The 27700-nt window shown below is 37.7% G+C and overlaps 1 protein-coding gene across 1 annotated transcript; it reads left to right on the top strand.

Annotated features, from left to right (window-relative positions):
• The first annotated feature begins 8941 nt into the window (after window positions 1–8941).
• LOC121421763 (adhesion G-protein coupled receptor G6-like) lies at window positions 8942–26972 on the top strand. Its single transcript, XM_041616563.1, has 11 exons — window positions 8942–9174; window positions 9755–9876; window positions 10639–10788; window positions 16369–16557; window positions 17999–18430; window positions 18874–19068; window positions 20181–20296; window positions 21155–21438; window positions 22144–22210; window positions 23913–24168; window positions 26049–26972. Exons 1-11 carry the CDS (start codon window positions 8943–8945, stop codon window positions 26340–26342), a joined length of 2337 nt encoding a protein of 778 aa, XP_041472497.1. The 5' UTR covers window position 8942; the 3' UTR covers window positions 26343–26972.
• The last annotated feature ends 728 nt before the right edge of the window (window positions 26973–27700 follow it).

Genomic DNA, 27700 nt, shown 5'->3' with positions numbered 1-27700 from the left:
CTACTGACTTGAAAACGGACCTGTTAAAAACTGTTTGCAGTGTCTCGCGACGATGATTTTTCCAAAAAATAATGTAAGCGCGAAGAGCGAAATTTTGCATATCTTGAGATGATAACTGCACGTTTTAAGATTTGTTGTGCTACCATGACCACCATAGGTTTTAAATGAAATAATTGATGCAAGTGCGTGCATAAAGTTTTGATATTTATCACTTTGAACATGCTCGCTAAAAGAAGTCATGAGGAATTTTTTTTTCTTGGCGTATTGACTACAACACTGAATTATTAAGTACGTTATCTTATTAAACAAATCATCATCTCAATCTTTAAAAAGCCACTGCGAATGCGAAGCTCGAGCAAAATTGTATTATTTTTTAGAATAGTGACGAGAAAAATTTATTTAAGTGACTAATATTGTAGAGCTCTAACCATGAATAGATGGGAACAATTAAAAAATCTGAAGAGTAGAAATGCTGCTTTTGAACACTTTAAAGCTTGAGTAGGATGCTCTTTAAAGCATTTACTATACATTTTTCTTTTCAGTTTCATTTTTTTGGGGGGGTGGTGGATCTCCTGAATGCCGCCACTGTCATTATATTATCTCAGAGGTCGACCGCGCGACCGTAATGAAAATCGACACGCCCGTTATCAGTGGCATAATGTACAAAAACTATAAGATCTAGTTCTTCGAACAATCTCATTATTAATAAAGTCTGCTAATGATAGGTAAAATCAAAAGCTTTTTTTATGAAAAACTAATGCTGCTTAAATGATATTTACTATTCACTCTGTGCATTATTCTAATGAGATATTTCAATATCGTTATTTTTGTTCATATGTATTTGTTTTTACATTCCTGAGCATTTTTTTTCTCAATGAACTATTTAGAATGGGCATCCTAATCAATGTCTGTCATGATAATATTCTGCATTTACAGACCGCTTCTTTATATATATATATATATATATATATATATATATATATGTATATGGCGCTCTATAAATGCCTGTTACTATTATCATTATATATAATCACATTTGCATACTTTCTCCCATACGTGCACTGTATCAAAGCAATAGCTCTGATCCAGCTGAGGCATGGGGGCTTGTCATTGTTCAAAACCCAACTTCACCCGACAAAAAAAAATTATAATTGGTTTGCTGTCGAAAATCTGTCTATCTGACGGTCAATCGGATCGGGGTCGCCCTAGCCACTAACCCGTCTCTATGGTCTAGTGGTTAAGGTACCGGCGTTCAAAGCTGGGTGCCCGGGTTCGATTCCCGGCAGAGACATTTTTTCGGCATCACCAATTTTTCCAAAAGAGTAGATAGCTCTGGGGAACCTTGATTTAACCCTATCCAGGCCGGGGGGGCCTACGAGCCCCCCCCCCCCCTCAACGAGTCGCGCGATATTTCCGCTGTGCAAATTTTTTGGACCGCGCTGCTCGCTGACTTTTTACTTTAAAGTCTTGCGCAACTTTTGAGACCAATTTTGCGTCACCCGGGTACGCGATTGAAGTTACGCATTGTTATGTAAGTGCATGTCAGACCAAAAATTGCCTAAAAACGTGATTTCTAGTACAAAGTCAATGTAAATTGTGTTTTCAACCAAAAATCATAAATGTATGATTATTTTTAGTTTTGCTGGCCTAAATGTATGTATTTTATGCTGTGTGTGATCTTAGAAGAGTCCCTAACGAATTTCATTGAAAAAACAATGAAAAACAAAAGGTCCAAAAAACTAAGAAATACATAACAAATTGCAAAAACAATATAATACATAAGAAATTGATCTGATATCACAGTTTTCTTTCATGTTCACTTGCTAAGAACATCACAAAAAAATCTATGCCAAAAATTAGAACATTTGGAGTTTTATTTATGGAGTTAGAGGAAAAAGTATGATTTCGCATACTAATTACGCATAAATTAGCATAATTACATAATAACGATTCGCATGAAGGCTGAGATCTCAAGGGGGGGGTCTAGGATGCATCTTTTAGAAGAGATGATGAGATGACAAGATCCCGGATCTCATCATGTCAACATCTTTAAGAAGAGATGATGAGATGACAAGATCCCGGATCTCATCATGTCAACATCTTTTAGAAGAGATGATGAGATGACAAAATCCCGGATCTCATCACGTCAACATCTTTTAGAAGAGATGATGAGATGACAAGATCCAGGATCTCATCATGTCAACATCTTGTAGAAGAGATTATCAGATGACAAAATCCCGGATCTCATCATGTCGACACATTTTAGAAGAGATGATCAGATGACAAGATCCCGGATCTCGTCATGTCGACATCTTTTAGAAGAAATGGTCAGATGACAAGATCTTCGATCCATGATCATGTCATCTAATCATCTCTTCTTAAAGATGTAGACATGACGAGTTACGAGACCATGACATCTGATCATCTCTTCCACTGGATGTAGACATGACGAGATCCAAGATCTTGTCATCTGATCATCTCTTCTACAAGATGTCAACATGATGAGATCCGAGATCTTGTCATCTCATCATCTCTTCTAAAAGATGTTGACATGATGAGTTCCGGGATCTTGTCATCTCATCATCTCTTCTAAAAGATGTTGACATGATGAGTTCCGGGATCTTGTCATCTCATCATCTCTTCTACAAGATGTCAACATGATGAGATCCGGGATCTTGTCATCTCATCATCTCTTCTACAAGATGTCAACATGATGAGATCCGGGATCTTGTCATCTCATCATCTCTTCTAAAAGATGTTGACATGATGAGATTCGGGATCTTGTCATCTCATTATCTCTTCTAAAAGATGTCGACATGATGAGATCCGGGATCTTGTCATCTCATCATCTCTTCTAAAAGATGTTGACATGATGAGTTCCGGGATCTTGTCATCTCATCATCTCTTCTACAAGATGTCAACATGATGAGATCCGGGATCTTGTCATCTCATCATCTCTTCTACAAGATGTCAACATGATGAGATCCGGGATCTTGTCATCTCATCATCTCTTCTAAAAGATGTTGACATGATGAGATTCGGGATCTTGTCATCTCATTATCTCTTCTAAAAGATGTCGACATGATGAGATCTGGGATCTCGTCATCTTATCTTTTGCTATCAAGATGTCGACTTCCCGAGATAATTATCTCAACATCTCGGTGGCACTTTTAAGCTTCCATAGTCTCCCATACGTGTACTGTACCAAAGCAATGGCTTTGATCCAGCTGAAGCATGTTCAAAACTCAACTTCACCCGACAAAAGAAATTATAATTGGTGTGGTGTCGAAAATCTGTCTATCTGACGGTCAATCGGATCGGGGTCGCCCTAGCCACTAACCCGTCTCTGTGGTCTAGTGGTTAAAGCACCGGCGTTCAAAGCTGGGGGCCCGGGTTTGATTCCCGGCAGAGACATTTTTCGGCATCACCAATTTTTCCAAAAGGGTAGATAGCTCTGGGGAACCTTGATTTAAGCTACGCCTACCTTTGTTCTCTTCATCCATTTCTGTCACACAATATATATATATATGTATATATACCAATAAACAAAGACTAAATAGATAATAATGTACATCATGAACTGAAAGATTAGAAGAGGTGTAATTATTTGGTCTCAAGACTTCAAATTTGAATGGCATCGGAGAGCGAGATTGCACTTTTCGTTGAAATATATGAGGTCTACTTGGGCAATATTCACAAACACGTCTCACCTTCAGCATGAAATGCTAGCAGGAATACGACTAGGAAACCGAGAAGGGCAAACCATTTCGGTTGATTCGATTGTTCCCCAAAGATAAACATGGTGTAGAGTCTTTGACCTAGACCGCATGAAGTTGTGAGAGGTTTCCTGCAACCGAACTTCTCAGTCGGCTCTCTCTCCTGGAAGTATAGTAATCTAGCTAGAACATGTAGAAGAATCGAGGTTGATCAAATGTACTTCTGTCTATATTAGGGCTTAGATGGATTTTTGTGTCTGTACAATGTTTTCCTCGCATTCTAACCTTGCAGCAAATGCGCACGCATCCCATTACCCACGCACTACGTACACACACACGCGCGCACAACATCACCCTCTCCCGCTCACACAATTTTATGTACTAAACAGTCAATCCATTATGTTTCTTTTCCTTCTCTCCGTCTTTTTCTCTTTTTTTCCTTCTCTCTCATAAATAGGAAGAATAGGGTTGAAGGTCAAATGCAATGTTAATACAATAAGTGCAATGATTCCAGCAGATTTCGTTTTATTAAAAGCCAAGGAACTCGACAGGGCCGATAATTCTCGCTTGCTCCTGATTCTTCGTGTTCTGCAGTATCTTCACCCCGGCTCACACTATCCGATTCCTCGCGATCCGAATTTCAAAGAAATTGTAATAACAATTGATATGGACATTCCAACATATTAAATCTCTCCGACCAGATTTCAAAAAAGTGGTAAGACAACTGAAATCGAAACTCAGATCTGAAATCGAAGTTCTAGTTCGAGCCTCCCTGTAGGAAACTAATAAGCAAATTAAATCCATATCGTAATTAAGTCATCGTCGGCTGCGACTTGTCGCCGATTTGGACTTTACCCCGACCACAGCTAGGCGTTGGCGCAAAACTAAATTATGATTTTTAAATTCCTAATTTTATGCCGAACTTAAAGTAAAATAATCTTCCTTTTTGGAACTTTCACATTTAAAGAAAAATGCGATTTATTAAGAAAAAATCGCGACTGATCTGATCGCAGAGAGTGCGCTGGGCTTTATCAATTGGCCGAAAAGTTAATAATATGGTGATAAAATTATTATACAGATATTGACTGATGGGCTGTGTACAATAAACATTCTTTGGACCGCCGGATTCACATTTTCACAAGGGGTTATATTTTGCCGCAGAGGAAAAATATAAATCCTTTAGGCGGTCCAAAGAATGTTATTCCACATACCCAATCAGTCAAATTTGTTATAGTAAATAGCCTTAAATGATACAAATTCTTTATCTGGACTCTAAGTTTTAGAAACAGTAGATCTAGGCCTAGATAAAACTAGAACTACATATAGGCCCTAGAACAATCAAAATATAGAAAATACTTACCAGATCAATTTCTTGCAAAAGATTCAACTCCCACAGAGATCAATCCAAAAGAAACAATAAGGAAAACAGTCTTAGGGGTAGTCTATATTCCAATAAAATTGCGACTTGTTCAACGTACAATGATTAAGAAACACGAATATAGGGTACGATCCAGTATTTTCTACTTGTTTACTGTTTTTACAGTACACTGATGGATGTGGTACTGTACGATCATTTTCTGGTTTTACATTCAATTTGTCTGACACAAAGTTCATTTGAGGTGAAGACTGTGAGTCCGGTCCAGGACACAGGGCAGACCTAGATCCATGTTGATTCTGAGCCGTAACATCAGACGCAATTTCGACACTGAATTGGGGATGAGATATAACAGGACTAGATGGCGGCCTTGTGATTGTAAAAAGTTTTCTTGAGGCTGATCTCTCTGTTGTCGAACCAGGACCTGGTCCAGGACCCAATGTGGATCGTTATAGATCCTGAGGCTGAACCATAACATCAGGTGCAGATTCTGGTGGACATGGTGGATGAGATGAAACAGGACTAAGTGGTTGCCTGCTGACTGTACGTGCTGGTCCTGATCTTTCTTTTGCCACACCAGATCCAGGACCAGGACCAAATCTAGCACTAACTTTAGACCTTGTACTACTGGACTAGAAAGCCTAACCTTCGACTGACATTTGCCTTCATATGCTCAGACAAGCATATAAAGCTCATTTGTCGTTTGTGTCCTTCGTCAACTCGAGAGTGGTGTTTAAGACTGCTCTTACTTTTATGTCCTGAAACCGTCATGATATGCCTGGCCTCAAATCCTTGCTCATATAACGTATAGATAGTTGTAGCTCTAATGCAATGGTTTTTGTAGGGCCTGCCTTTGAAGTGTTAGCTTCAATGCTTATGCTTTTCATCTTGTTCCCTAATGCATTCTTATCAACAACCTGATGATCATACCATGGCACATTTTGTTAGTCTTGTTCTACCGTCCCTGGTCATGGACCGCTTCCAATTTTGACAATTTCTGGAGGCGCACTTGATTTTGGTCGTTACCCAAATACGGAAATTCACTATTCAGATGCGAAACATTTTCACAGAACGACTTGACGGAATAATTTTCATCCTCCGCCTCATACATCCGACCACATTGGCTCCTTGACTCATCACCTTTGTCTCCTCTGTGATTTTTAGTCAGCTTATCCTTCGCTAGATGAACATAGCTCCTGTTGCTAGGATCTGTAGTAATAGTAAAGTCGTCTGTCCGTAAGTCCTCAAGATTCTTCTTGCCTCTGTTGTGATGTAACATTAGATGACAAATACAACATTTTGGAGACCTCTGGGAGACGAACGGTCAAACGCTCGCGAAGTCATTATTTTTTGGAAGTCGTCCTCCAAAAAAATCCTTGCGTGTTACTGAACCCTTCCCTGCAGCTTAAAATTTCACTACAGCGAATATATCGTTTGCATGTCTAAATTCAGCACTGTTCAAAACGTCCATTGCCTTTGTTTTCAGAAAGTGCTTCTGGAGACCATAGCGTATAGTGATGATAGAACTCTTTGTGTAACATTGGCCGTTTCCCCGGGTCACATCTGCGTAGAATGATCGAATGCAATCGCATAACTTGCTCCGAGTATTCTGTCTCCACATTTCCAAAGTCAAGAGACTTTGCTGTAAAAAAGCAACAAAATATATCTATCGCCTAGCTGTTTCACAACATTTTTAGTAGATTTAGAATCCTTATCCTTCAAAAGCTGATCTAATTCCTCATTGCTTATCAACACAGATCTAGGCTGAACTGGACCGGACTCACTACTGCACTACACCGCTTTTGAATTACGCGGTAGTCTGCCCGAAAATGTATTCTCATGTTTTTTTTTTTGTTTTTTTTTAAACAAGTGCACACCTAGTTACCAATAATGCATAGCATTTCCATTTATTTCAAAGCAAGATAAAAGAGCATTGCTTTGCTCACGGGCATACAGGTCCGCGGCCGGGATCAAACCCCGGATTTTCCATGTATAGCCAGGCGCCTTAGACAACTCGGCCACGGTATCTCTGTTTGTTGAGGGTTGATCGATTACAAACGATCGCTACTTCAGCCCCACATATGTTATTTCCGTGTAATTGATAAAATCTAATCGAAGAGAGGGCGCCATACACGTAGATCCATGGACATGATGGACTTGGAACGGATGGGAAAATACTCTGTGTATTTCGATCATATTAAGTGACGTGCTTAGGACCAATCGCTTTTGGCTATCTGCCTTGGCTACCTAATATTAAGTGTTGCGTAATGAGTCATGGACAAGGTTGATCACTGAAAAAAAATGCAAATAGATTGTAAAAATAAATGTTATGAATAACGAAACAAACAATAACAATATAATGATATTTATTCTAAATTACATTTTGGTTTTAGCATAATTATATTCAAAATTACAAATTCATATATGAATATAGGGCACAGTAAACATGGTAACTGGTGCGTTAAACTTAAATAATCTTATTTCTTCCGTAAATTTGATGATCAAAGTTCTCACAAATTTCATCGCTAAAATATCCTAAAATTGGCAGTCAAATGATTTTACATACACTGTGCATATGTGAACTGGATTGTGCGTTATTTCATAAATGTCTTGATTAAACTATTAAAACTATTTTCATATAAGAATCGACTCATGTTACACTGCGGATTCAATAATATAACATTGGAGCAGAAAACTCTATTCTTCAGCCTGCACAAGTGGGGGGGGGTGGTAATTAAATCCACGATAAAGACTCTATTGCTGTATATTCATATCAGTTGTTCGTTTCTTAGCTTGGCCATTTGAAAATGAAATTTCCATTCTTTCTGTTTCTTGTAAAATTTAGGACGAAGAAGAAAAGCGAAAAAGAAAGAGAGAAGCGTGAAGTATGACATGGATAGTCAATCATAATTGTGACAAAAATCTCTGACATTAGAGGTTCATAGTATCAGCTCATTTGACTCTCAAATCATTCTTAAATGACTTGGAAAGATGAATGTAAGATCATGTCTTCACCAATTAAAAGTTAGGAAAGAGCACAGTAAACATAAGAGAATACCGTGTAAACAATTTTGACATGTTTTCCTTCCCATAATTTTAGCACAAAGTTAGATTACGGTCTGAATTGAAACATAGTTACAATGAATTACGATTGTCCAATCAACCCTATTGAAATCCATAATGTCAGATTTGATCTACAGGAAATTTGCACAATATAGAAGCGCACTGATTGTTAAAAAAAACAATGAATGTATAAAATATACAGCATAGAAAATATTTTGAATAGTATGCACAAAGGATGTTGACGTTGCTGCACTCTAAGACATATCAGTCAAAAATAACTAATTAATGGGGTCAGCTGGGTGCAACTGTTATTCTAGTCATATTTGACTATTTTCTAGTCGTATCTTTACTAGAAAATAGTAAATAGTAAAATCAGTGATTGCCATATCAGTTGCACCCAGCTGACTACTGGTCTAGTCAATTTGACTGATATGTTTTAAGAGTGTGGCTTCCCATAGTTAAGGTTGATTGTTTCACTCCTTCCAATAAGATTGCTCTTCTTATCATGCTTATTTGGTTTTAGATTCCTTTTATAAAAATCTTGAGAAAAACATAAATGCACCCCAGGTCCTCAAATCTTACTTTTTAACAGGTTAATTCCCTTCACTGTAAAAAAAAAAATATTGGGTAAAATGAGGTTAATTATGTGTCCAACCAATTTGGGGCAGTATTTTACCCAATGCGGAAGCACATTGTCCAGTATGGTCAAAATATAAGCAGCAATTACTTTAGAATGGGCGAAATTTTCGTCACACTGGGTAAATAAAAATGCCCAAAAGAAATGCCAAATGTTGGTTGGACACATAATTATCCTCATGAATCATTTTTACCCGATATTTTTTAGAGTGTTCGAGTTCTCCACCCTTAATAAGTTAATGCTGTTTTTTACATATACTCCAGCAATTTGCAAGAACTTTACATGGGAATCATCGTATGGACAAGTCCATTTTCTTGAAGGGGAGAACGGGGCGTGGGCAAACTCATCGGGAGCTCATTATTGCCCATTCAACCGGACGAACGGTAAGTTATGTTTGCGATCAAGCATTTCTTTTCTCATCCCTCACAACCTTTCTCAAGGTATAAAAAAATTAATTAGGATTACATTTAACTGTGTTTTGTTCCTAGTCTGAAAATATACGTTTTGGGATAACTTTTGATAATTGAGAGAACAAATATATTTTAAGGCTCCTTAAGACACAAATTGACGTATTTGACGTGGCTTCTGTATTTTCAATGATGACTCAGGGCTCAAACCATTCTCCAATATGCCTAGTACTCCAGATATTAACTTTATTCGGAAGGAATTTCATCCACATTGTGCTGCACTCAACCCAGGTTAGGTTGATGGCGACCCGGCAGGAATTCGTTCCTTGAAACCGAAAAAGAAAATCAGCTGCCCTTTAAGAGCAAATGAGGATATGCTGTATTTTTGTAGAAATTTTTGCTGAAATAAATTAACTGTAAAAAAATGGGGTATTAAAGGCGCTTTAATTACACCATAGGATGTTTAACTAACTCCACACCAGTAAACACCGTATGTTTGGTGCTTAGGAAGCATGATTGTTAGTGCTATTACGACTGATGTGAATTTATCCAACAGCTGACGGACCGGTCGGGCTTGCCAAATGCGTTGGGGATCTGATTTCACAAAGTGTGTGGCTTCCTAGGGATAACTGCGGACGAATCAGGGACGTACGCGACTTGCTCGAGGAGTTTTCAAAGGTAATTCAAATGGAGATGAATATTTTATTTTAGAAGAATATTTATTCAGTGTTAGAAGTATAATGCCCATGGTAATGATAATACTGATCAAGCTGTACATCTCAGTCCTCTTTCCCAAACATGATAAGTCTTTGTTTTCCTTAGATCCTATGCACGCCTTTTATACTCCTAAAGTATAGTTGGACAAAAAATGCCCAACTTTTAACCAACCCGGGCAACATATTGTCCACACAACTATTGGTTAAAATCTGCCCAAATTTGCTAATGGAAACTAATAATTGGGAAAAAATGTGCTAAATTTGATAATAATTGCCCAGAATATATACCAACATACATTGCCCAACACAGTGAACAGTATGTTGCCCTATATTTTAAGTGTGTATTTTAGTTATTGCCATTAATTTTATTTGTATTACTACTACTACTACTAAGACTACTGCTACTACATGTACTATTGTTATTATCATTATCAAATCGTCATCGTTGAATATTTTCATTAACTTATTATTGTCATATATTGAGTACCACTGAAGTTGATTTGAATGATATAACGCTTTATTAGATTTCTCCATCAAATTTCAACATCCAAATCAGAAATAAAAAATGCAAAGCGGTAAAAACAAGTAAAAAATTAACAATGATGAACTTACTGTTGTAAATGAATGAATATTGATACAAAGGAAATAATGTAAGCATTTCTCAAAATGACGAATTTGTCATTTTATATGTATGATAATTGTTATCTTTCCAATTTTACACCAGGTAAATGTTTCCGATGAGAATGTGATCGAGTTTACCGAGGAAGTGGCAGTGGTGACGAGTAATACTGAAGATATTGAGTCTGATGATATATCCAAGATTGCCGAAATCATTACTGATATTGGTGTCGCTCAACAGAATTACAGTGAAAAGGTGTGTAATTTAATCCGTTATGCTGCATTCACATTTCCCAACGGCAGCCGTATGGCAAGTCAAAAGCAGCCGTTTTATTCAGTTTTAAGCTAACCACCTATATGTAGCTTGTGCCAAAAATGTTATAACGGCTGTCTTCGTCTCGCAGCACAGCCGCCATGGCGGAAGTATGCCGGCGCCATTGATCGCAAGTTCGTCTACAAACGTTTTGCGCCATCTAACATGTCTAACATGGTCTTGTACTAGTTCTTCCAAAACCAGTGTTTTACTAACGATTTGGTCTAATTGCCATTTTGCCCATATATCATTTCATCTATTTTTTACTTTCTACACTACAAAAACGTCGGTGTTTATTTAACATCATCCCGGTAACTGTATCGGTCCACACCAGGAGTTGTTGAAACAACACTGGTTCGGCGTTTGGCTAACTCCAATTTAGCATTTGAGCAACACCAATTACTGTTAAACCAATATTGGTTTGATTCTTAACTGGTGACGTTTCAATGCCTCCCTTGTGTGGTCCGATATAGATACCAGGGGCCTGTTGCATAAAACTTTTTACCTGAGAAAACTCTGGTAAAAACTGGAAACTAAGGTTAATCTTATTTCTGCCATTGACACAGGGCAAAAACTCCGGTAAAACAACCTGAGCTTTCTCAGGTAAAAAGTTTTATGCAACGGGCCCCAGGATGGTGTTAAATTAACACCGGCCTACTTGCAGTGTAAAATTTCAAGCTTCATACATACCTTATCACCACTTGGTCTAATCCCACTTAGTTAAGTGTTCATTTGGCAAAATACAAAGTAAGAAGTACATGTAGTGGATCGCGATTTGACAGGCGTTTATTTTTACGACCGGGAACGGGGACATTTCTCACTGTATCCGCGTTTTATAATTGCGTTTTCAATCATGATTCAAATTGCGTTTTAAATTGAAAATAAACACTGAACACACCCTTTATGTGAGTATTAGGTCAAGCTTTGTTTGGACCAAACAGTAATTATACCAAATTAGCCACGATGGCGTTAGACGATCTACAGTGCATCCCCCAAAAAACTATACACTTTTGAAATGGCTGCCAAATAAAAAATGTAGCACTTTGGGGAAAAAGACTTACTTATATGGAAAGCCAATAAAGTCAACTTTTAAGAGACACCAAAAAGTTGGAAAACTATTCATTCTAGAGCGAGCACTGCCTACTGAAACAAAGGGTATGAAAATTAGGGTGGGCTGGAATTAGCCTTCCAACTTATGTCAGTTTTTGAGAGGCAAATCCTTTCGAACTCGCAAAGTTATGGGCGTTGTGATAAATTAATGATCAACCGTGACCAGTTTTGGTTGCTTAAGCAAACTTTTTAAATAATTAAATTTAACTTAATGCATAAGTGAACATAAATCACACTTTTGGGCAGCATTTCAACTATCATTTGGAGCTCTTTTTGGGGCATCATTTCAACTTTATCATGTGGATCTCAGCAATGAGTTCATGGGAGTCGGGAGAATAGGGGTGAGATCGGACTTCAGAAGGGAGAAGAAGGTTGATGGCATAAGGATCAACGGAACATTCACCCCCCCCCCCCCCCCTCTTTCCTGCCCTCCTCTCCTGTTGAGAGACTAATGACTATTGTCATGTACGCGTGAAGTCCAGAGCATAATGTTCATTTAATGATTATTAATGATTAATTCTGAATTGGGGCATCAATTTTTTCAAATTTTCAATCATCTAACAATATATCAGTAAATCAACTCTTTCAATGTGTAATGTGATCAATCAAACATTATTTTTTTTCAGTAAATTACTTCATTAATCATCATAATCATAAAATTTCTTGTTAATCATTCAATAAAAAAAACTGACCATCAGCCACCGGTCACTTGGCAGTTAAGTTTTGAATAGGCTACAATCCAGGAAGTGAGACAGAGAGAGAGGGGGCTGGGAAATGGAGGTGGAGAGGGGAGGTACATATGACTTTTAATTATTAAAAGGACAAAACAGAGAAGAGGAATGCCCAGTTTTAACCAAGTCTTAGCATATCTCGCCCTCTTGCTTGTAACGGGTACCATCACATTTAATACTCTGACTCTCACGAACACACTTCTGAGGTCCACAAGATGAATATGCTACACTAAAATTACAATTCCTGTTCACTCATGCGTTACATTTCAAATTATTAACTCAAGAAATTTGCCTAAGAAACCATAACTTATCTCACTCACAAATAGCTGACACCCTTAGCTTTGTAAGTTTCAAAGAACTAACCTCTCAAAAAAAACCGTAAGGCTAATTCCTGCCCAGCCTAGCCAAGCTTATTCTCTCAGGAGGAGAGAAGTGGGGGGGAGGGGATAGAGATGTAGGGATGGGTTGCAGGCGCGGATCCAGTAGGGGACCGAGCCGCCCCCCACCTATTTTTTGATAATCTGCAGAAAAAAGTGTACGCTTTATCTTGATAGAAACTACGAAAAATAAAGAGAAAAGTAAGAAAGAGGTATTATACCCATGATGTGTAATTTACAGCCTCGTAAAGGCGCTGTCACACCTTTGCGTTTTAGACAGCGTATGCCCGTCGTATGAGGAATTTGGCGAATACGCTGGCGTACGTCGAATACGTTACAGGTAAGTTCTGCATACGTTAAGAGTACGCTAAAAAACGCTGGTATACGTCGTCATACGGCGAGGTCGTCGAAAAATGTTGTGCAAGCACAAAATTTTTCGACGTATGCCAGCGTATGGCTCATACGTCCCGCATACGCGGGTCATAAGTTGTAGGCAAGTTACGCGATCGTTGATATACGTTGACACGCGTTACTCGTAAGTTACTCATAAGTCGATGTACGTCGAGATAATGTCCAGCGTACCCTAAAACTTACTTCTAACCTATGAGTAACGTGCTTTGAACGTATGTGTAACTTAACTCCAACGTATATTGACGTATGAAGACGTGCTCGGACGACCACAAAACTTACTGAACGTGTTTATAACTTACAGCTACCGTATAATGGCGTATTGACAACGTTTATAGGAATTGGTATATAAAGGTGGGGTTCACATGAGTTTTCTTCGGCATGGCGGTGGTGTTGATACGGTGATGTATCGTGCGGTTATGATTTGAATAGTCGAGCGGCAGCCTTTTTATAGGCTACGACACGTGTTCGTCAGCGATACGCTGCCGCGCGCTATGCGTAAGTTAGGCTATCGTAGGGCATAAGTTGTGTACGCCAGCAATACGCTAAGCATTCGTTGGAATACGTTACTTATAAGTTAACGAAGCGTTCGATATAAGTTACTAATACGTTATGTATACGTCCAACTCGTTATGAATACGCTAAGTATACGCCCAGAGTTGAAAAAACAACAACAAAGTTCAGCGTATGCCGACGTTTTAGAGACATTTTGATACGTCGGGCATACGCTGTCTAAAACGCCAAGGTGTGACAGCGCCTTAACGGCCGGTCCGACCCCGAAAGGAAACAAGAAAAGGTGAGGGGAAAAATTGGAAAATAGACTTTATATAAAAATTTTCGCTCGCATTGCCTGTGTAATGAATCCCATTCAAGACGATTAAATGACACTTCTGAAATCAAATTGCACGCAATATTTTAGCTCGCACATCAAGCTTTCATCATTTTGTTTGATTTACACAAATTGTTATATCAAAATTTTCAGCTCGCGCTCGCATTGTTTGAGATACCTGTCCTCTTTGGAAATTCTTTCCAAAATTTGCCAAATGCTCCTTTATCATGTCATTATATCAAAAAATTAAGCCCGTGCTTCGCGTTCGCATTTCATTATTTGAGACACACAGCTTGTTCTTTATTTGAATAAACGCGCTTAGACTGTCCAGTTTTCAGGTCAGAATATCAAAAATTTTGAGCTCACGCTTTGCACTCTCATTATTTAATTGGTGATACTTGTATCCTCTTCATTAATCACAAAAAAAGTTCTAGTTGAGTCTCTTTTCACGTTACTATAATAAAATTTCGACTCGCGCTTCGCGCTTGCATTGTTTAGTTGGATACTTTTCTCTGTTCATGAATATAAAAACTGCTCAGAATCTTCAGCTCTAAGGACATAAAATATCAAAGAATTTTAGCTCGCGCTTAGCGCTCGCATTATAAGACCATTATGAGATACCTTATCTTGTTTATACATACATATACTTAAAACTTCAGTCTATAGCTAGGACTACCCCCTGAAAAACTAACAACAAAAAATCAGATTATAGCGGCCAATCGAGGAAAAATGGTGATGAAAATATTTTTCGCCCCCCCCCCCCCTATTGGCGAAAGCTGGATCCGCCCCTGGGTTGGTAAATGTTCTGTTGACCTTTATCCCATCAACGTACTTCACCTACCTAAGTCATATTAACCCCTCTTCTCCTGAGTGTCATGAACACATTGTTGAGATCCACATGATAAAGACAAAATGCTGCACTAAAAATTACAATTCATGATCACTCACGCATTAACTTTTCACAAACAACAAACTGATCACAGCTGATCTTTAATTCACCAAATAACCCTCGGCTTTGCAAGTACCAAACATTAAAAACCTGAAAGATATTTGAAGGTTAATTCCAGCCCATCCTAATTTTCATACCCTTTGTTTCAGTGGGCAGTGCTTGCTCAAGCGTGAATAGTTTTCCAACTTGTTGGTGTCATTTGAAAGTTGACTTTATTGGCTTTCCATTTCTACAAGTCTTTCCCCCCAAAGTGCTACCCATCTTTAATTTGGCAGCCATTTCAAACGTGTATAGTTTTTGGGGGGACGCACTGTATATAGATACAGACTATTCGATCATCATTATGCGCTGTAAACAGCCTGTCGAGCCAAAGCCAGAGTTACAGTCACTTAGAGATGTTGATGGTTACAGCACTTGCATTTGCTAACTCTTTATAATGCCTTCCGTATTCATCTTCTGTTAGCAATAATATTTCGAGCAATGATAAGAGACACTAACAAATGAAAGAGGTTTGTACTACAAGAATATAACCACAGTTCCGATTATTAGACATGTTTTAGAGCTTCTAAATTGATCCATTTCAAAACATAAGGAAAAATAAACAATGATTTACAAAATTGGAAGATAGGATGTTATATTCAGCAGGTTTGAAGAATACTTCAAAACATTATAAAGATATCATTTTACAACCCCATAGACCATATGGACATTCAGTGGATATTTTTGAGATCACAGTGAGCATGGTGAGTGGAGAAAGTCAATTTTTAGGTCGGTTATGGTTGTCAAAAAAAAAAGATGCGACAGTACGAAAATATTTAGGAGATAGCCTCTTTGTCAAGGAATTACAAGATTAATTGAGTGTCAGGATCAAAACGGAAAAGCACCAGATAATATCAAAGTAACATTCATTGTTGTCTTAAACAGTTGATTGCATTTGTTGTTGTTGTTGTTGTTGTTGTAAAACTACCATTAATTCTACACTTGTCTTGCGTAGATTTCATGAAGTGCAATCTATATTTTAAAGCAAAAATTTCAACGTGTACACATTTTGATTCCAACATCACAAGAAATTATGCAGCTGCACAGACATTAATGTTCATGCTTTGTTTCAAATAATAGGTGACTGAGTCTGTGGTTGCCATTGTCAGCAATATTGTCGAGGTGGATAATGAAATATTGAGTTCATCCGAAGAGGGCACCCTTGATGACATTGTTGCAGCATTTGAGGAACAAATAAGCAATATACCGGTCCAAGCGGCCGGGGCCGATGAAAGTGTCAACATTCAACAACCGAAAGTAGCAGTCAAGGTATATACGTTGAGCATATTTACTCTAGCATGGTGGGTCAGTGGATTTTTCAAACAGGGAGTTGTTGGTTCAAAACCCAGCGATATAATGTCGCGTAATTTCCTTTTGCAAGAAAATTATCTTATATCTCTTATCAAACACGCAGAATTATGTCCGCGAAATTGGGGATTTTGGTGACGTCACTGTCACTGTTTGGCCCGCCCGGTGTAGCTTTATTGTATAAGCTGCATGAGTTGGTAGCGAATCGGCATATGATCGTGTTGCAAGTTGAATTGTCCGACTCATCATCATCGGCGTAATTCCCCAAATTTACCTCCAACTACGTCACTTTGTTGTTCACTTCATCATCATTCTCTTCATCTTCAAAATCATCAATTTGAAAATCCAAATCTATATAAAATTCTGGGTTCTCTTTCATTTCTCGATCGAAGTATTCAGTGACAGTGTGGAGGAAACGTACCCACGCAACAGGTTTTACATGCAAGTGGAGCTTCACGTGGGAGAGCCAATCACGCCTCTCGTACAGACAGTGACGTCATCAAATTCGAGTCAATTCAGAGACCGATGCGAGGCATTTTTCGGAGAGGCATTTTAACGTTTTTTAATCGGAGATTTTCACCTAATATATTATATTCGTTAATTTTGCATGACCCTGTGAATCCCCACATCATTACCTTTCCATTGATATATAATAAGACCACATTCATAATATATTTCTCCTTTATCCATTGGATTAATGTCTTTAATGTACTGCGCTGATGATACTGCTCGAGCGAAAGCCAGGATAATGATGATTACCATTACGACTGTAAATGCCTATTATCAATTTTATATGGCGCTATAAAAATGCCTAGTAAAATGCGGGTTTTTCTGTTTTTCCTCTCGATGTAAAGTCAGCAATGATCTTCAAAGTAAAAAGGGAAAAAGTTTTTTTTGTGGAAAGTACCCAGACATTTTGTTAGCCACGGTAACCGTGCCATTGGTAAAACTTTCAGATTGTGCTTCCGTATAATATTGTTTCATGACTCTCCTTCCAATTTAATATCGAGCGCCATGTCAGGTTTACGGAAGGGGTTCCATTTTTTATGAATGAGCAGGAAATCGAATCAACGATATCCTATTCAGCTGTCTGGTGCTCTACCACACAGTCACCAGACGTGCACCAACTGACAAAGCAGAACTTTCATTTCACTTCAAGTGCATTATTTGTTTTATGATATCATGACACAGAAACACAAGTCTTCAAACAAGTTTTTATGGTACAGTTTTCTGTGAGTTTCTTACTCCCTCCCGATAGCGTGCAGTATAAACTGCCTTACCACAGCGCTTTGCTTTACAGTACGACGCGCAAAAAGGTTTGAATATAGTGTTACGCGTTTTGACTAATCGCGATGCTTGAAAGATCACTCCTATTACCATCGCCTTCTTTTGTACTTTTCAGGTTCAAGGCGTACCGCGTAAAGAAATCCAACATGGCATTGTTCTGACGGTAAGGACTGACAGTGCGGATGATCTAAGCGAATCGGAAACAAAAATACAAACATCAAAAGATGACGATGATGATCAGGGTGATGATGACGATAAAGGTGATGGTGCTTCTCCTGATCGAGAGACTCTCGCTGTCGTTAACATACCGCCCGAGCTTTCCGAAAAAATCGCACCACAGCAGCTCAATGCTACCAATTATGTCAACGTGTTCTTTGTCGTATTCTCCGACCCATCCCTCTTCGTTTCAAAAACATTGAAGAATGAGAGTGTTGACAGTCCCCAGCCGAAGAGGGCAGCAAACACACCCGTGATATCGCTGAGCGTTGGGGAAGATAAAATTGATAATTTGACGAACCCTATCAATTTTACGTTTTCCCCGCTCGAGGTAGGATATGAAATAGTAATTGTTTTGATTAATAGCATGCAACTGCAATGACTATTGCTGTTATCAATAGTGTTATGACGAATATTGTGAGATTATTATTAACAGTTAATCTCCTATCATTCTATAAATTAGAAGTTGTGTAGTCTTAATCCAGCAAACATCTGATATAGCGTCTTTTCCTTTTGGTTACAAAGCAAATCACTCGACAAATTTAACAAGGATGCTAATTATAATAATAATAAGTAATCTTGATAACATTCGTTATAATAATTGTGATAATATGAATAATTATTTTATATTATTCAATCCATAATCAGTTATTGTTTTTTATCATTACTATTATTGTATCATTATGAGTATTAGTATTATCATCATCATTATCTCCATCATGATTGTCATCATCATAGTTATTAAGACTATCAATGTGTTGTTTGTTTCTAAAGCCAAAACAAACCAATCCTTCGTGCGTGTTCTGGAAGGTGAACGATGAGGGCGTCGGTGACTGGTCTAACGAGGGATGTCAGCTTCTTTCAGTCACTGGAATAAGAGATCCTGGTGTACATGCCAACTGTCATGACCCAACTAAGGAGAAGATCGTTTGCGGTTGTAACCATCTCACCAACTTTGCCGTCCTTATGGTAAATTATATCCGTCATAGTAATAATCTAACCAGGTAATTGGTCTAAATACCCATCGCGTGACCAAAAATATGAAAAATAGTTCCAACCAATGTAAAAAATGCCAGCAAATGCCATGAATCCCGTCATCATGATCACCACAAGCCGGGTAGCCCCATCCGAGCCGCAAATAGTTTTAAAAGTATTTACGCCTTGAAGAGTGTCGCTTAAAGTCAATGGTATGGAGATATTCTAACAGACGTGCCCGAATACATGAGCAATCAACTTTATCACATTTCATTAATAATTTCAAACTCCAAGACCAAGATTCCTTATTATATTCAGGTATATTTCCTATCTGTTGTATTTAATGATAATACCTAGGACGGATATAAACCAAGCATATACGGCCTTCGATCAGAGGTCTAGTGAAACTATGATTCTTAGTGTCGCAAATACGACGATGTGATCACAGTCGCATTCCGGCGTCTCTTCGAAAACCAGATAGTTCAAACCCCCTCTGGCGACCGTACATATTTGTTCATGAGGGACTCTACGATACTGTGTAGGGATGTTTTTTTAAACGCTTTAGAAAAGGTACAAAATGGGTTTTACAGCCAGAGTGATATTTCATTAAAGTTATTTTTTTAAATCAAGCGTACAACGTTTGCAATATATTCTCTGTAGATATCAGTGAAGTACGGAGGGCGCAATGCCATTACCACATCAAATGGTCGCCAATCGTTTGAAAGGGCATACAGTTCACAGAGCTCTAATACACAGTAAAATGCTATTTACATCATGGAATACTTTGTGAACTGATGAGGCATTGATTACAATTTAATCACAGTTTTATACAGCGTTGTTATTGTTTCATGATTATTAATTGCTTGAAATTGGAACACGGTTACTTAACCTATTTAAAACATTTGTTTGAACTCTCAAGATCAACTGTGTTGTACTGATATAACCGAAAAGAAAAGGGGTCTTTGCAAAAGAATTGCAGGTCAACAAACGAAAATGTTATTGATTTGGCTTTATTTCTAGAATTCGTTTTACCTGATGACGTTTTACTTTTTTTATTTGTAGGATGTTTTTGCTTGTAACAGGTTTCATTTGTTTTTCATTGATAGGATGTTTACAGAGAGGATCGTTCGTCGGATCAAGCGTACAAAGTGTTAACCTTCGTAGGATGTGGCCTTTCCGTCATAAGTCTACTTATCACCCTGGCAACATATCTAACAAACAAGTGTGTATGACTGATTGCATTTCACCTATTGATATCAGTTGTATTAACCCTTAAAGGGGAAGTTCATGCACCCAGACAAAAAGTTTATTGTAAAAATAGAAAAACAACTTCCTCTAAGCTAGATTATTTTAACTACTAGTACATAAGTGTTGTTTGTTCACAGTGTTGCACATTGTGTTCACAGTGTCACACAGTATGCTCAGTGTTGCAAATTGTGCTCAGTATCACAAAGTGTTTTTTAGCGTGTTCAGTGTTGCGCATTGTGTTAAATGTCGCAAAGTGTTTTCAACATGTCCACAGTGTTGCACATTGTGTTAAATTTCACAAAGTGTTTTCAACATGTCCACAGTGTTGCACATTGTGTTAAATTTCACAAAGTGTTTTCAGCGTGTTCACAGTGTTGCACATTGTGTTCAGTGTCACAAAGGTTTTCAGTGTGTCCACAGTGTTAAGTTGCACACTGTGTCAAACGTCACAAAGTGTTTTCAGCTTGTTCACAGTATTACATACTGTGTTCAGTGACGCAAAATGTGTTCACAGCATCACACAGTGTGTTCAGTGTGTCAAAAAGTGATGTCAGCATGTTCACTGTGTCGTACAGTGTATCCACAGATTGATCGCAGTTTCGCACAGTTTACATGATTATTTTAAATGTGAACACATTGTGGGAGAGTGAATTCAGATGGCAACACCGAACATTCTGTAGAGTCTGAACACACTGTGAATAAACACTGAACAAACTGCGAAAAAAAGTAAACTGTCAATACACTTTTCAACTGGGCTGTAAAATCATAACATTTGGCAAATTAAACGTATATTGGTGTAAACTACATATCATTTCATTCCTTTTTCCGAAAGGGTTCTGAGAGAGAAACAGACGAACAAGATCTTTATCTGTCTCTGTGCGACACTACTCTGTCTGTACATATCATTCATTGTTATGATGATGCTTGACACTGCAAGGCAGGAATGCCGCATTAAGGACATCGGATGCGGATTCATCGCCGGTCTCATCCACTACTTCGTACTGTCGTCAATGACCTGGATGGGAGTCGAAGGATACAACACGTACCTCATCATCGTCAAGATCTTCGATACTTACATCGAGAAATTCATGCTCAAGGCCTCTGTTGTCGCATGGGGTAAGCCTTCATGTCTTTTTTTTTATTAAAATGTCAAGTCCAAATGTTGATTTGAATAAATAGAGAAAAATCAAACAAACATAACGCTGAAAATTTTATCAAAATCGGATTTAAAACGATAAGAGTTATGGCATTTTGAAGTTTCGCTCATTTTGCACAAAACAGTGATATGCAAATTAGTCAGTCGATGATGTCAATCACTCACTATTTCTTTTGTTGTTTTTTATCGTTTGAATTATACAATATTTCATTTCACAATCAGGGCCATTTGACTGAAGCACATAGTATTAAATAATGTTAATTCCACATGTTCAGGGAGGCATTAATCGTTGTTTCCCTTGACAATGAGGAAAAAGCAGAATATTTCATATATCACATAATAAACTACAAAAGAAATGGTGAGTGGATGACGTCATCGGTCTCCTCATTTGCATACCGACCATGATGTGCATGTAACTGTTTTGTGAAAATAAGCGAAACTTTAAAACGTCATAACTTTTTTATTTTACATCCGATTTTGATTAAATTTTCAGTGTTATGCTTGTTGCATTTTTTTATCCAAATCAATTTTTGTTGGGGTGGACTTGTTCTTTAATGAACGTAGAGAGCGTCAACACTTATCCGTGACTCTGACCTTGACCATTCGACGTCTTTATTTACTACAATAATTATTGAATTATCTCTATTTTGAATTCCGGATCACAGGCTTGCCTGCAGTTATCGTCATCGTGACTGGATTCAGTAGCCAAGAAAAATACATTCATAAGGATCTGTGAGTACCATACTTGATACCTTAAACCCATTATGCCATGGCGCCATCTCAATTCCCAAAAACCTCATGAAAACCCCTGATAACCAATCTGTATATCAAAGGAAAATATCGTACTTTCCTAACATAAGGTTTATTGTGAAAATAGCAAAAAAGTAATAAACAATATTTGTGAAGGTTTGAGGAAAATCCAATATTAAAAAAAGTTAATAGATTTTTTAAAATTTTGACGTCATAGGCGACCAGCTTCCATATATATCGTCAATACTAAAAACCCATTGAAATCTATTTTTTAATTGGTTTTGTTCTACCTTCAATTTCAATTTGCAATTTTATTTATTTCACTTCCATCAAACAAAAACAAATTGTATACCATATATATAAAAAATAAGTATTTGTATCCATTGCAAAGAAACAAAAATAATAATACATATGTTGTGAAAAAAAAAACTTACACGATTTGGGCAACACATTGGAGGTTTTAAATAAGTATACTATTTTTCAATAGAAATTAAATTAAGATGGAAATGGAGGGACCCACTAAAAAGCAATGCTTGTACAATGTGGGCCCCTCAAAAATAGATAACAAAACCATTAACAGAGTACAAATACAGACATATGTAATCAAATGAGAAAAAAAAATAAATGAGAGAGAAATACTCACAAAATATAAAATACGAAGATATCAAAAAATATAGTTTGTATAGGACAAAACAAACCGTCCTAAAATAAATCCAAAAATATATCCACCCTTCCCACCCCCCCCAAAAAAAAAGAGAAAGGGGAGAATGCCCTGAGAAGATGGATGGGTGCTGCTAAACGTAGGTAGAACACATGCCATCGTGGACTCAAGCAAACTGGATTCAATGTGTATAAAAGGAGAAAAAAATATATAAAATGACCTGGAAAGAATAAAATGCGCGAAAAATGTGATTGATGCCGTAAATAAATAAGCGGTAGGAAGGCGGATAAGCCTTCAGGAGTTTTACCTTCAGGAGTTCTACCTTCAGGAGTTCTATCTTCAGGTGTTCTACCTTCAGGAGTTCAACAGAAAAATTATTTTACACCCGTTCCTGAAAAAAACCCATTAAAATTGAAATTTATAAAAAAAAATTCTGTTCCTAAACATAGGGCAGCTGTTTATATCAAAAATCAACAACTTGAAATTCTAAAAAAAAAATATTAATCTTTCGTGGATTTTCCTTAAACATTCACCGATAATCTTTATTATTTCATTTGGTATTTTTACGACTAACTTTTCCTCCAGCCAAACCTTCCCTTTAACGTGACGCTAGTAACCGTTATCATTCAATGTTTTGCTCATGCAGGCGTATGAAAATACTCATTACAAATGTTGAACCATCTCTTCTTTAACCTCATCAACTTTTTAAACTTAAAGCATGTCTCACATACTGTCCTATTAAAATGGAAACGTTCTGAAAAGAAGGAAACACACTTTCCAAAGTTTTCGATTATTATTGTTATTACTGCTTTTACTGTTGTTGTTATTATTATTTTTTTGTTGCTGTTCATCACAATCGATATCATAATTATTGTCGTCGTCATCATCATCAAGCACATACCAGTACATTTATCCTTTACAATTTAGTTTTATCATTCATTCATTCGATTTTTTATGTTATTGATCATCCATGAACCTACCTTGTAAACACATACGTTCAATTCTTCTCTCCCTGGCCGCTAGATGTTTCCTGGAAGTGACGTCTCAGATCGGAGGACTCCTCATACCCATCACCATCATCGTCCTCGTCAACGCCGTCATCTTTGCCCTGGTGGTGCGCCAGCTGATGAAATCCTCAAACGTTGCCGGTCGCGTTCGGGATGCTAAATCCGAACGGCGGGAAACCATTGAACGGGTTCAGAACGCCATCTGTATTCTTCTTCTGCTTGGCCTGACATGGATTAGTGGCTACTTTCTCTTGATCCCGCATTTCAGTCAGGTACAATTAAAAATATATATGTATATAACAAAAGATTAAGGGCGGCAAATATGGAAGGGGAAGGGTGTGACCCCACCCCCCCCCCAAAAAAAAAAAAAAAACCCGCACACATACGATGTAATAGAGCATATTCCACTACGAATATTCCATTGTCACACACTGTACAACTGTGGACAAAACTGTGAACACGTTGTGAACACACTGTGTGTCCACCGTATTACAAAGTGGGTAGACGCACAAAGAACACACTGTCAACACACTGGGTGATTTCAAGTACGGTGTTCGGTGTTGGTGTTGAGAGCGTAAAAAGTCCGCTGAACCGAGCTCCAACACTGAGCTGAGTTCAGAGGAACGATACCGGATGCGTTTATCGATAGCACATGACGTCACGCATCTGCGCTGCGCTGCTAAATCATCTCAACTTCACGCGAGAAGTCTCGACGACTAAAATGGAATCGGAGAGAAATGCATTAATTTCTCATCGTACAGAATACAAATGCTTTAATTAATTCAAGAATTCGAAAGAGTGAACATTATTCTTCATCAAAATATATAAAGCTCAAATAATTTGAACTCATCTTAACGGTAAAAGCAAATTTTACAGGGATGTTTCATCGTGTTCGCCGCCTGTTCACGAGCTTGAGATTGCCAACACCAACACCGAACTTGAAATCATGATTTTCCCAATCCCTGGGGGTTGGTGTTGGTGAATGGGGAAATTGCACGTAGATCGTCAACACCAGCCACAGTGCTGGGTTTAGCAGACGATATTCAACACCATTCTTCAACACGAACTGCCGGAAATACGTCATATTTTTCGAGGTCAATCCAAACACCAGCCTGATTTCAAGTACGGTGTTGTGGCTGATGTTGGTGTTGTCACAACACCAACACCAGCTTTCAACACCGTACTTGAAATCACCCATTGTGTAACCAAAGAGGTTCCACTGTGAACACACTTAGTGGTATACTTTCAAACACTGTGAACACATTGTGAACACACATTGTGTAATAGGGTTGACACACTTAAGAACACACTGCCAAAACACTGTGTAACCAAAAACTTTCCACTATGAACACACTGCAGCACACTGCTAACACACTGTGATCACATTGTGAGCATACTAAGAACACACTGTGTAATAGCATCACCACACTAAGACCACATGGTCAACATAGTGTAACCAAAGACAAACTGTGAACACATTGTGAGCACTCAAAAACACAGTGTTTAATTGGGTGGACACACTATGAACACCCTGTCAACACACTGTGTAACCCAAAAGGATCAACTGTGAACACACCGAGAGACAGGCTGTGATCACATTGTGAACACAATGTGATCACCCAACGAACACGCTGTGTAATCGAGTAGACACACTAAGAACACACTGTAAACATAAACGTTCCACTGTGAACATACTGAGTGACACACTGTGATCACACTGCGAACACATTGTGAGCATACGTAGAACACGCTGTGTAATAGGATGACCACACTAAGAACACTCGGTCAACACACTAACAAAAAACATTCCACTATGAACACACTGTGAACACAATGTAACACGTACAGTGCAACCTAAGGGGTTCCACTGTGATCACACTGTGAACGTATAATGAGCACACTTAGAACAAACTGTGTCATAGCTAGGGTGGACAAACTAAGAAAACACTGACAATACACTGAGTAACCATGGCAAAAGGTTCCACCTTGAACACACTGTGAATACATTGTGAGAACACAAGGAAACACTGTGTAATCAAAGATGCTCCACGATGGATACACTGTGTAACACTGTGTTTGTTCCTGCAGGATGATAAGTGACTTACATGCAAGTCCAATTTCTAACTCCATTATCCATTTTTTTTATTCACAGATAGCGGAACCCATCTTCATCATGCTGAACGCGTTCCAGGGCCTGTTCATCTTTCTTCTGTACTGTGTTCGTAAACCAATGGTTCGCAAGCAATGGGGACTGACCTGCCTTGGTCGCGGCCATAGGCAAGACACGACCCTATCCAGTAGTGGCATGCACAGCTCCAAGAACATTTCTGCAGCAAATACTTGTTCCAGCTCGATGATGAGCTCGATGTCGCACTCGATGCCGATGGAGAAGACCCCGATGCTGGAAGTCCTGGAGGAGAAGAACATTCAAATATCCAACTTCTAAGTAATCAGTGTCCTTACGTGACGTCAAATGGGTGGAGCCATGATCATCAAGTCATGGGCGAAGACATGTGGTTGGAGTCACAGGATAGCTTTTAGCCCAGCGCACACTATGCGATCCAATACAACGCAAATTTATAATAAAGTGCATTTTGCATTTAATATTAAAGTTCAAAGAAAAAAATTACTTCATTTGAAGTTCGATATAAAGTTAGGAATAACAAAATCATAAATTTCCTTTGCCTATTGTGGAGTAAAATCAGCTTCAAGTCACGGCCAATGTTGACGTCATTGTGATTTTAAATTGCATCTGCTTTTACTCCTACAGGGAGGCTCGAATTAGACTGGATTTTGATTCCAGCTGTCGTACCATTATTTATATCTCTGATCGCTAAGATATCATTGGATGGAATGTTCATATCAAATGTTATTATAATTTCTTTGAAAATCAGATTGCAATGAGTCGCATAGTGTGCGACAGGCATAAAGGGATGTTCACCCTGACAAAAGAAAATTATTGTAAAAATAGCAGAAGACGGGATGAAGATATTGCCAAGGGTTTGAGAAAAATCCATCAAAGAATAAAACAGTTATTACAATTTAAATATTTGATTTGTGACGTCATATGCGAGCAGTATATCGTATAGAAAAAAAAATCAATGAAATGTCATTTTCTCAGAAAATTGAAAATGGTACTGTACCTTCAGTATATCAATAGACAAATAATTTTATTTCTAAACAGAAAACACAAATAAGTCACCACGAGCCATGACAAATGAGAATGTAAGCACTTCATATTACATAACATATGGGGCAGCTGCTCGTTTATGACGTCAAAAATCAAAAATTTTGAATTTTAATAATTTTCTCAATCTTTTATGGATTTTCCTCAAACCTTCACTAATATTTTTTCATTGTTTTTCTGCTGTTTGTGCGACAAATCTTTCTTCAGGGAAATACTTCCCCTTCACGGTTTGTGAAGCAACGTATATAACATTGGTATTTCACAAATTTGTTTTGTGCTTACGCAGAAGAAAGAATTCTATTTGGACACCCCCCCTACAAAAAAATAAATAATAAATATATATATATTTTTTTTTATTTATATATATATATACACATCATAAAATTCAATAAAAAAATGAATAATTAAAATAAATAATAAAATGAATAAATAAGAAATAGATGATTAAGATAGTGAATAAATGAATAGATATATAATAATTAAATGAAGTAAATAAATAAAAGAAAATAAAATACAAAAAAAGTGATTCTTTCAAAATTAACAAATAAACAAATCAATAATATTGACAAAGATGTTCGGAAAAATATATATCAAATTAATTTGATTAAATGACGTAT

The sequence above is a fragment of the Lytechinus variegatus genome, chromosome 9, assembly GCF_018143015.1.
Source record: "Lytechinus variegatus isolate NC3 chromosome 9, Lvar_3.0, whole genome shotgun sequence".
In the NCBI taxonomy this organism is placed as follows: Eukaryota; Metazoa; Echinodermata; class Echinoidea; order Temnopleuroida; family Toxopneustidae; genus Lytechinus; species Lytechinus variegatus.
Note: the sequence above shows the minus strand (reverse complement) of the source record. Positions and strands in the feature narration are given on the sequence as shown.